We start from the raw sequence: 11,209 nt of genomic DNA, 5'->3' as shown, positions 1-11,209 counted from the left end.
GGAAGATGTTGGTCTCTTTTCTCAGCTGACAGGTGATAGGGCATGAGGAAACAGTCTCAAGTTGCACCAGAGAAGGTTTAGATTGGATGTTAAGAATAGTTTATTCGCAGAAAGGGTGGTCAGAAGGTGGTGGAGTTCTCATCCCTGAGGTATTTAAGAGGGGTGTAGATGTTGTGCTTAGAGGCATGGTTTAGTGATGGATTTCATAATGTTAGGTGATGGTTGGACTTGATGACTGTAAGTGACTTTGCAAATCTGAATAATCCTGTGATATTTATTGTTGCTTCTCTAATTTAGTGGTAATTTTTGTCATTCAGTAATCCAGAAGAATTTGCTTCCATTTTTTTTGATACTCTTTAATTGTTTTTTTTTTTTTAAATTGCATGCTCAATATACTTCCACAGAAGGCAAAACATTCCCATTCATAAATATTTTAAAACTCTATTTTCCATTACAGTCATTCTGTGAACAAAGAATCAAATCTTCCCGAATGCTTCCCAAGATGCTTCAGTTTGTGGCTGTTCAGGAACTTATGTATTTATTCTTTTTTTCCTCTTTGCCTTTAAGTTGGTTTCAGAATTGCCAGGGGAGAATTCACATACTTCTGTAGGCTTAAACATGACTGAGGCTAATCTAGCTTCTGCATTACCTACTTTCCCTGAAAAAAAGCATTTGAATAAGTAGTATTCCACAACATAATAAAAAGGACTGAACAAATAATCTGTTCTGGTCTTTTTTCCTTGATAGATTTTTACTACATGCCATTCTTTCAAATATATTTTCTTCTGTGATCCAGTTATGACAAAATGCTAAGCTGTGATTGCTGCATGATGATTATGGGCTTTATATATGTTTGATACTATATTTGTAGATTACTGCAATGCATACACTATTGGATGATGATAGTGATGATGATGGTTATTATTATTTTATGTATTCCAGGATAGGTTCCAGACGTAATGACCAGGTTAAGTAGGAATATGGAGCTACTGGGTGCTATATTTAAGATATGCCATGCATTTTGTACAGCCTGTGGTGCTTAAGTTAAAATGTGTAATGGTAATTTTTTTTTTAGTTGCTTATATAATATAAATAATATTGTCCTGGGTTCTGTAGTCCTGATTCTATATGAAATGTAAATATATGTATTATTGCCTAGTATAGCAAGAATCCCTCACAGACAGTTCTGTAACCTGAACTACTTAATTCATCCCTTATCTCTTCTGCTCAGTGATACCTACAGAGAGAATTTTTACTTACTCTCATGTTTCTTATATTCTCCATTGCCCTTCAGTGCACCTCTAACCCCAGAATCTGCTTTTCAAAGGAGTTGCATGGGGTGACATAATATCTGATTCAGCTGCAGAAGCTGAACCTGGCTCAGTTTCAGAGGCTGGTCTGATCCTAGGTGGACAATCTGCTTCTTGCAGTTGCAGATATGCTTTCTTCCAGTTGCTATTGCCTTATTCAGTGTGCTATTGCTGGCTTGTGAAACAGAGCCACTCATCATATGATCCATCACTTGTTAAGATTTTTTAACCTGTCCATTGTCCTTCTTTCTCTCTTCCTCTGAGCCATCTCTCCCCTTTCCTACATATGAATAGGAATGAGGAGAGGTGGCTGTGAAGTTAAGATGCACTTCCCTAAAGCACTGGAGACAAATTATTTAGTTTGGTGCAAGTTCTCCCAATTACTGATTTGTAGAGAAGTTACAAAAGTTTCTTTCACAAGGGCTGGATACAGCTCCTAAATTGCTTGCAAGGACCACTTTCCCAAACAAGCTAAATTCTCAGGCTTTTGGTGGAAATTTTGTCCTTTTGGTGATCTGTTACCCTGTTAGGGATTATACTGTCTTGGTCATTGAGGTTTTTACTCTCTGAATATTATGGCTAACAAAGGATACCTAATTAATATGAGTCCAGTGAAAGTAAACCTTGATTAATTCACTGTCCATGAGGTCAGGCATCAGGGAGTAGTTGTGCTGGCAATGCCAGAAGGTGCTTCCTGTTTTCTAAGCAATCAGGAACTGAAGCGGAACAATTCAGTTACTTCCCAAAGCCATGGGAGATCAGAATGATTTTGTGCCAGAATATAAGAGGCATTGCTTATCTGGGCCATTGGTGGAGCCTTGACGAAATAAAGGCTGGCTGTGGAGCGGAATCTGCCATTTAAAATCATTTTATGCCTGGTTTAATGTGTTAGAAATGCAGAAACAGCTAGTAAAGACAGCAGAATTGTTCAACATCAGCTATTGCTTTCAAAACACCAAAGTTCAGTTTGAAAAAAGTCAAATATATGTGCAAGTAGCAGGCCTAGAGTACTGTTTTCACTAGTTGGCAAGTACTGCTGTCATTTTATAAAATACAGTTTAAAAAATTATGTACAGGCTACTAGTACTGCTGTTAACCTTCACTTCTTTTTCTTTCCTGCTTTCTTTGTTCTGCTTTATTTGCAGTGCTCTTTTTTAGCAATTTGTAATGATGCTTACTCATAAATCTTACTTGGAGAAGACCAGAAGAAGTTAAAGGGAAAATGACTGAGATAAAGCATGAAAATTAAAAAGTAAATGAGAATGGAAAAGATAGTACTGTGGACAGAGACTAGATTTAAAAAAGAAACAAAAAACAAATAAAAAAACCTCTTAAGGCTTTAAGGAAACATAACAGTGGTCACTTGCAACTTTTTCTTGTTTTCTCTTTAATCTCTGTCAAGGCTACTTAGGATACTTTTGAAAGATCATAATTAAACCCCCTTGTTAAAAAATGTTTTTTAAAAAATATGAAAACAGTCTAATAAGCTTGAGTGAATTTACTGTTTGTTTTTCAGAAATGTGGAGGACAACATATCTCAGTCTGTGATTCTGTGATTTATGTCATTTGCACACATACATTCACATGTATGTATGAATTTATTTGTAAAACTACGTACAAGTTCAGCAGAAAGGAGATGAAATGAGATCACAGAATTACAGAATTGTAGGGGTTGGAAGGAACCTCTAGAGATCTAGTCCAACCTCCCGCAAAAACAGGTTCCCTACAACAGGTTGCACAGGTAGGCATTGAGACGAGTCTTGAGTATCTCCATAGAAGGAGTCTCTGCAACCTCTCTAGGCAGCCTGCTCCAGTGCTCCGTCACTCTGACAGCAAAAAAGTTTTTCCTCCTGTTAATATGGAACTTCCTGTGTTCTAGTTTCTGCCTGTTGCCCTCTGTTTCACTGTTGCTCACCATTTATGAGCAAATAAAGTGGGCAATAGGGTTTTCTTTTCTTGGGAAACAGTCTGGTTCAGGAAAGCCTGATCATGTCCCTACCTCTCGTGTGTTCTCAGTGAACATCCTGATGTCATGAGATGTCTTAGGATTTTATTTCTGTTTTGGTCAGAGAGTTGATGTCAGTAACACTTTCTTCAAAGCTTCATATTTGATTAGTTGACATCGCTATGAATTTTTTTTCTATATATATGATTAGGAAAGGAATGGACCAGCTTTCTTAACTAGAGAAGTTTACATTTAACCCGCTTTCTAAATGCGCATGATTTGTTCATAAAATTGCGTATAGACAATAATGTATGTATTTATTTTTTTAAATTACCTTCACTCTGGACTGTTAAAGTTTTTCCTTCCCCTGCTGGATACTGGTTGCCTTGTACGCTGTGAATTTTACTGTGTGAACAGTTAGTTATAAAAAGACAGCATTAGTGATGTTTCCGGCATTTAATGCTTCAGTGTTAGTTAGATGATGTTGCTTCCCATTCTTAGTAATAAAATAATCTATTTTTCTGTCATCATCTCCTTTCAGTTAATTATCTATTGATGATGTTTTTACCACTGGCTCCTCAAGCCATTCAAATGTGCGACTGGGAGGGCGCAGATAGATGCTCATTTGATACTTTGCAAAGGCCGCAATATCCTTGAGATAGACATTTTTTTTTTTCCTTGCTTCACCTGTTCAGTTCATATTAACTGTTAGTGTAGATATCAAAATGTACTGATGGCAAGGCCAGTTAGCTCTGAAGTATTTTGTTGACATGTGTTAAAGACTTTGTTGTGTATGTGGGCCTGTTTTAGGCTGTACTGGCCTAGGACAGTGTGCACTTGGCAAAATGCTTTTATCTTGGTGCTTTGTGTGCAGAACTACGAAGTCTGATACTTGTTAATTTTTTGCACTAACTGTGGCCTTACAGACAAATTGTTTGCCTGAACAAAGAGGGACTCGAGAGTGAGACTACCTTCTCACCTTGAAATGTTTAGTGCATGCAACTTCCATTGCTTTTTTGATAAGTTCTTACAAAATAGTCTGTTATGGCTTATTTTCTATAAGTGCTTCCACAGAAGAGTAGAATGTGATTGCAGTGATTGTTTGCACTGCTTTCCTATATGGTTTCTTGAGTTCAAATGTATGGCATATGCATGGGAGGAAGGTCAATGGTTTTGCCATACTCTTAGTGCTTAACTTTTTTTGAAGAGTTTAACTAGCTTCATGCATATCAGTTCCTCTGTGTGTGATCAGGTCTAGTAGATATACATGAGTAAAAATTGCAATTAAAAGTGGGTCAAGTTGCAAAATGCCTGGCTGGAATTGAGCTGCTACCCTCAGGGTAATTTTCACAAGCCTGTTTTCTGCAGTCAGCTTGACTCCTTTCTCTTATGTGATTGGGGCTTCTCTTTTTCACAATGGGGAGCAAGGCTTGATGGAAAGAGCCATTGGAGGTGACAGATCAACTGTTGTACAGGTCAAGTTTCTGTGTTAGCCACTCTCTTTTTTAACAAAAACATGAAGTAAAATACAGCATATGGGGAACCAGAGACATGACCAGCTGAACTTGCATTTTAGCAAAAGACAGCCATCTGTGTAATTCTAGTCAAAGGAGAAGACTAATCTCATTGAATCTATTATTTCTCATGAGATGATTTTCTTCCTTTGCTTAGCTCAATAAGGGTAATACTATTTTAATACTGTTTACTAGGCAAGATGTGTACTACTGGGTTTGACTGAAAGGCCTTGGTGTGGTGTCCTGGTAAACTTATGTAGAAGATTAACACAACTGTGCATAAACTCAGTTTTCAAGGCATTTTAAATGGAGCTTCAAAGCAAATGGAATCAATTGAGTGATTTATTGTAAAAAGTAATAATGGGAAGAAGAGAATATTGATTGTGAGTTAAGCCTGTGTTATAAAGACATAAAGATTTAATAAAGAGAAAAATGACAAGATGAGGTGTGCTCATGTGAGCTTTTCCAGTTGCAGACGCCACTTTCTCATTGAAATTTGTCTACTGTAAAAATGGTAGAATGTTTAGTTCAATGTTTGCTTGTACTGGGATTTTCTTAGACAGTTGAGCTGTATAGCTAATTTTAAGCCAGCCATAGAAGCTTGGATACGATCCAGATACTCTTCTGATTTCTGCCAGAAGAGTCCTGTTCAGAGCTTCTGGGGTATTTCTACCTGGCACTGCATTGTGGCACTTCAACACATGCCAAATGTTGAGTCTGTTTCTGCTACTGCTAATGTAGCATGTGCTTTCCCTTTCCTTTCTCTGCATCTGAGAAAAGAAGGAGCTGCAGCTGCTAATAGGAGATGTTAGAGGAGAAAAAAAAACAACACCCCAAACCAAATTATATTCCTTCTTAGCTTCACTAATTTCTTTTTATACCTCATCTTGTGTGGGTAAACAGGAAATGTTGCTGGTAATGAAAGTATCCTGGTCTGAGAAATGGCATTGCACATGGGACTTGCAGTGTTCCTAAAAGCAGCTGAGAGGATCTGTGAGGAGGATTCAGTAGCTAAAACATCAGAAAAGCAATTGCAGATACACTGGAAAATGCTTTTATTTCAGAATTGGACTACTGCCTCCTTTTTGACATTGTAATTTCAACATGCTTCTAGCTGATATAATCTCCTTCTAGAGTAGGGATTAACACTGAATGTGGTTTGGAAATGGATTATAAACTTTCACATGTTTGCTTTTAGTTCTGCAGGGTCAGCCTCATGAAATGACACGGGGATAGAAGGAAAAGAAAACAGAACATAAAATAAGAAGTCTTCTGTGTTTTAAAGTTCACTGGCTAGTCGATGTTGCTAAGACTAGTTATTAACCTAGAATTCAAGGAAACTATTAAATTTTTTTGGAAATACACATTTTCCAGGTCGGTTTATGTACTTAGAATCCTGAAGTTCATACTGACAATAAAAATGAGAACACTAAACAGCCCAGCACCTCTGAGAGCAATCCTGGGAAGAAAGGCTTATATTCTTAATTTGGATTTTGTTTTGACATTTTACAGGCAAAATTCCCAATAACTTCAGAGAAGAATTTTACTTCTTATCCAGTCCTGAGAAGTGATCACTGCACTGGTGTTTACCAGGGGTTCAACTAATGGTACATTAAAAAAAAAAAAAATCATCAGAGAGATGTATTGAGGAGGGTGGAGTGGCATAATAAGGTGAACAATCTTGACACATTAAGTCTTTATGTCAAGGTAAGAACCAAGGAGGGTTGTGGTTTTCCAGCAGATTCTGAGCAATACTCTCTACTGAGAGGCAGAATTGCAGAAGTGCACTTGAGATTTCTGTATGCCCTCTATCAGGGCTTCTTAATCTTGCAGGTCATTTTGAGAAAGGTCTGTTCTCTACTTTTCTGTGGAAGAAACACAAGTAAAGATGAATTTGGGTGCTGAGTGGGATGACTGTCCCCACAGTTTTCTATAAGGTGGTAATTTATTTCAGAAGATAATTGATCCCCTAAAGAATGTACTCAAAAGTGCTATTGCTGCTTTGAAATTTTTCTTCTCTGTAACTAATATGTGAAGGCTTCTCCAAATGCAGTGCCTCCTAGTATATTACGTTGGCCCACGTCAGAGGCAGATGTTGGTGGTATGACAGTAGAGGTTGAACCCTTCTGCCAGCATTCCGTTATCTTTTGTTGCTGTGTGACCAATGGCAGCAGAGGGGCCATCTGACAGAATGCTGTTTGGTGTGGATATGTGTATGAAGCAAAGATGTGGAGATGAATTCCTCCCCGTGGAAGAAATGGTACCCACTGACATTTATTGATGCTTGATGAACATTTATAGAGACCAAACTGTAATTGTTAGCACAATGATGTGAGCGGTGTGTTTCAGCAATGGTGACAGCAATGTGAAACGCAAGCCATGTTTCAGATGGCTATGCAGATTTTTACGTGTGGCATGCAGTCTTCTGTTTATCACTGGTGAAAATGGTGGTGGCTAGATTGACGAATAGTGTTTTCTAGCTCAGAATTTGCTCTTCTCCAACAGTTATTGTGCTCTTTGCATCTGTTGTAGTTTGCATGGAAAGAAATAGGAGACATTATGTTCAGAGCAACCTACGTATTTTATACAACTTTTCTGTAATACTTTTAGTGTCATATTTCAAAACCATTTCTTTTTTTTTTTTGATTGCTCAGCTATCTTTAGTAACACTCCAAATAGGACTTGAGATGAAAAACATAAAGTGTGTGGCAGGGAGGAGCAAATGCAATTTTAAACCTGGAGACAATTTGCAGGCAGAGCATCCTGTTGACATCCAAGAAATGTCATAGGTGCTTCAAGAAGCACTGCTGACAGCTGAGGCTTGGTAGAAGGCTTATTCTGCACCGAAGTCAGGTTTCTACAGTACCAGCTGGATCAAACTACTGATGAGTCCAATCCCTTTGAGATCCTGAGTGTTCAGCCTCAAGAGTGTACAGCCTCAATGTTTTCCATAAAAAAACATGTGGAAGAACTTCTTTACTTTAAGGTAGATGGAGCACTGCGACAGGCTGCATAGAGAGGTTGTGGAGTCTCCTCCTGTGGAGATACTCAAACTTGTCTGGATGCCTGCCTGTGTGACCTATTGTAGGGAACCTGCTTAGCAGAGGGGTTGGACTTGATGATCATCTCTTGAGATCCCTTCCAACCTCTGCAACTCAGTGTGTGATTCTGTGTGTGAAGAGGAGAAGCTTTCCTAAGGCAAGCAGATGTCAGATTAATCTTATCAGAAGCCATTCTGTGAGTCCTGTTCAAGAACACTTGCTGTGTGTGCTGGCAGTGTTGTTGTTGCAGTGAAGGCATGCCTCCTTAGGAGCTGCTTCTGCAAGCAGGCAAGTCTCAGTTTCTGGAGCAGTTGTGGTCCCTGCACAGCCAAATGGCAAGATGACATGCAGAGCGTGCACAGGTAGAAAAATTCAGGTGAACATGAGCTTATAACTGCAATCAACAGTCTGAGCATGAAAATTATCTACCACGGGTTGTAACCAAGAACAAGACTTTTGTCTGTTCTTTGCCCACCAAAAGAAGCATCCTGTAGCTAGAAGCGGTCTCTCCTCTCTCTGTCTCCTCCCTCCCTTTCTCTCTTTCTCTCTTTCTCTTCCTCTCTCACTGTCTCTCAAGCAAAAGATATTTTTCGTAGTGTTGTGAGAAGGAAAGGAGTAATCATAGAATCATGGAATCATTAAGATTGGAAAATACCTCTGAGATCATCTAGTCCAATCACCAACCCACCAATGCGATGGCTACCAACCATGTCCCTCAGTGCCCCATGTACATGAACACCCATGTTTCTTGAACAGCTCCAGGGACAGTGCCTGTGCCACTTCCCTGCTCAATCTGTTAATGACTGACTACTGACAAAATTGTACTACTTCATGTTATCAACAGTTCCTAGACTTAATTTCAGACATAAAGCAACTTTGAAGGTAGTCTTCTACTGCAAGTCTATCCACTGCTATCAGATTTGTAAAATTTATTTCACGCTGTAGTACGAAACTATGTCTGTGTTTGTTGTGTGAACACAAATAGACTTATTATTGAGCTTCTGAGTACCGGCTTCTACAACTAGTACCTGCAGATCTCAGAATGACTTGTAGAAACCCAAATGCATATCTGCATGCACATTTTGTGACTGTCTTTCAGGCGTGCCTTTTGTAGTCATGGTCTGTGCATTGCTGTTAGTCCTGGAAGGTAAGACAGGGGAGATGCGCAGACCCATCCAGCTCCTCACCTTCAATCTGGTTACATGTTCTGAAACAAATACCCTAACAAGACAGTCTGGTAAAGTGTGTTTTGACTTTTTCCTGCAAATTTGAAATCTGCAGTGGAGAATGGACTCACCTAATAATGATGGTTTAATGAGATGGTTAGGCTTGTCTTATTGCAGTGTCTGTCTGCACATCCTGTAACCCTTGGAAGTGACCTCAGAGGGTGTCACTGCATTCCTACAGTAGATGGCTTTGCAAATGGTGGGGTGGTTGGGGTAAACAAAAGTTCTGGTTTGCTGAAGGGGATCTCTTTAGGACAGATAGGGATTTTTATGGTTTAATGTAAGTTCATGAGTGAAAGGGAAATGTCATTGCCATCACATAATTAATTCTAGCTTTTTCCACTTGTTACCTAGCTGTCTGTAATTCTTCTAAGCAGTTTGTTGAGGACAATATCCTGCATAGTGGATTCCACAGAGAAAATGTATTGGATCTCTTCAGTTTCAGTGAAGAGAAAATCTTTTTTTTTTTTTCCTTTTCTGGTCATGCTATGCAGTAAGCAAATAAATCATTCACTGAATAAAGCTGTGCAGAGCTTTCTTCATCTGTGGCATTATTTTATTAAAGCAGGAATTGTTACTTGAACTAGTGATACTTATTTGAATAAGGTAAATGCTTTTGAGGGCCAAGTAGAAACAGCACAAATATGAATGCAACAAAGAGGTATACACTGAAATGCAAGTAGTAGTAGTATTTCCCTGTGTTTTAAGCACATTCTTAGCTGTTTGATGTTAGATAATTCAGAGTCCATATATCTTACCATAAGGATCTCAGCTTCTGCAATCCCTCTGTGTCATACAGTCGTGTTTGTTCATACTGATACCATAGCAGTTTGAGTGGAGCTGGTGAGATCTTTCTGTTAGATTTTTGTGCTCTCCTGTAGCTGTTGTTCTTGTAATAAAATGTTTAACCTCTAGTCACATACATTAAAAAGGTGAATTCATAGGGGGAGGCAGAATGGGGAGGTAAAACAAACATTACTGAGTGTGGAATACATTTAGTGATATCACCATGGAACTGTAGAATCATAGAATGGTTTGAGTTGGAAGGGACCTTAAAGATCATCCAGTTCCTACACCCTGCTGAGGGCAGGCTTGCCACCCGTTGGATCAGGCTGCCCAAGGCCCCATTCAACTTGGCCTTGAATGCCTCCATAGTTGGGGCATCCACAGCTTCTTTGGGCAGCCTGTGCCAGTGCCTCACTGCCCTCTGAGTAAATAATTTCTTCCTGACATCTATCCTAAATCTCTCCATTTCTAGTTCAAAATTGTTCTCCCTTGTCCCGTCCCTATCAGACCATGCAAAAAGTCTGTCTCATCCTACTGCTTGTCCTGGAAAGTGCAGAGTACTGCATATTCTGTTTTTCAGTTACCGTATTAGTGGTGATATTCAGTAACATTTGCTGGAGAAGCTGCACATGAAGTTCTTTTAATATGTTGGAAATCATTCATCTTGTGCTCAGAATTAGCATGTGTTTTGGATGTATCTCATGTTAATCAGTGCCAGTGTCTTCAAATTTAAGCTGCTGTTCTATTTTATGTTTTTTTTCTTTTTTTCTGGAAATCACCACTGATAGAAGCATAGTTCTTTCTGTCTTTAGGTTGCTACTCACTTTTTTATTTTTGTGGCTAAACCTCATGCAGTCTTTTTAACTATTTTTAACTTTTGTAGAAAAAGTGTGCTACAGTCCTTTGTTCTGTTGCCTCTGTCAGTCGTTAAACGTGTATGTCAGGGTAACTCTGGTGTAACCATGGTTCTTAGAGGATTTATTTATGGTTTAGGGTTTGTATACATGTGGGCTTCTTCACATGTTTGTAAGTTATAAATATTTCCTACATCCATACGTATGAAAAGCTATTTTGCATATAGTCGTTTGTGACAACTCCTGAGAATGTAAGTGGGAGGGTTGGGAGAGAAGATAAGCCTCTTCATCCTAATTAAATTTTGAGCTTCTGTTTTGATGTATTTTTAATCTTGTTATTGGTTGATGTAGATTAGTGGTTTTGATGCAATATATTTCTTCAAAGATATTTCACAGGTTAAGTCAGAAGTTGAACAGATGTTTGCAGTGAGTTGCTGCTGGCACACATGAATCATTTCAGAGGTGTTAAACTTCCAGGTTAGAAGGAGATGTATTGATTAATTTTGGAAAAGTAAGTAATTAAACAGAAAGTA

General features: G+C 38.7%; 1 protein-coding gene across 2 annotated transcripts in view; it reads left to right on the top strand.

Annotated features, from left to right (window-relative positions):
- Positions 1 to 11,209, top strand: part of FRMD3 (FERM domain containing 3) — a 143,310-nt gene that overhangs the window by 27,133 nt on the left and 104,968 nt on the right. Inside the window, exon 1 of one of the 2 annotated variants that reach the window (XM_021380324.1) lies at positions 72 to 149. The exons of the other annotated variant lie outside the window; for it this stretch is intronic. Within the exon in view, the coding sequence (XP_021235999.1) occupies positions 87 to 149 (63 nt within the window). The 5' untranslated portion in view covers positions 72 to 86. Of the gene's footprint in view, positions 1 to 71; positions 150 to 11,209 lie in introns of those variants that run through there. 2 annotated transcript variants of the gene reach the window in all.

This window comes from Numida meleagris, chromosome Z (genome assembly GCF_002078875.1).
Source record: "Numida meleagris isolate 19003 breed g44 Domestic line chromosome Z, NumMel1.0, whole genome shotgun sequence".
Taxonomy (NCBI): Eukaryota; Metazoa; Chordata; class Aves; order Galliformes; family Numididae; genus Numida; species Numida meleagris.
The sequence above is the reverse complement of the archived record's forward strand: the minus strand, read 5'-3'. Positions and strand labels throughout refer to the sequence as shown.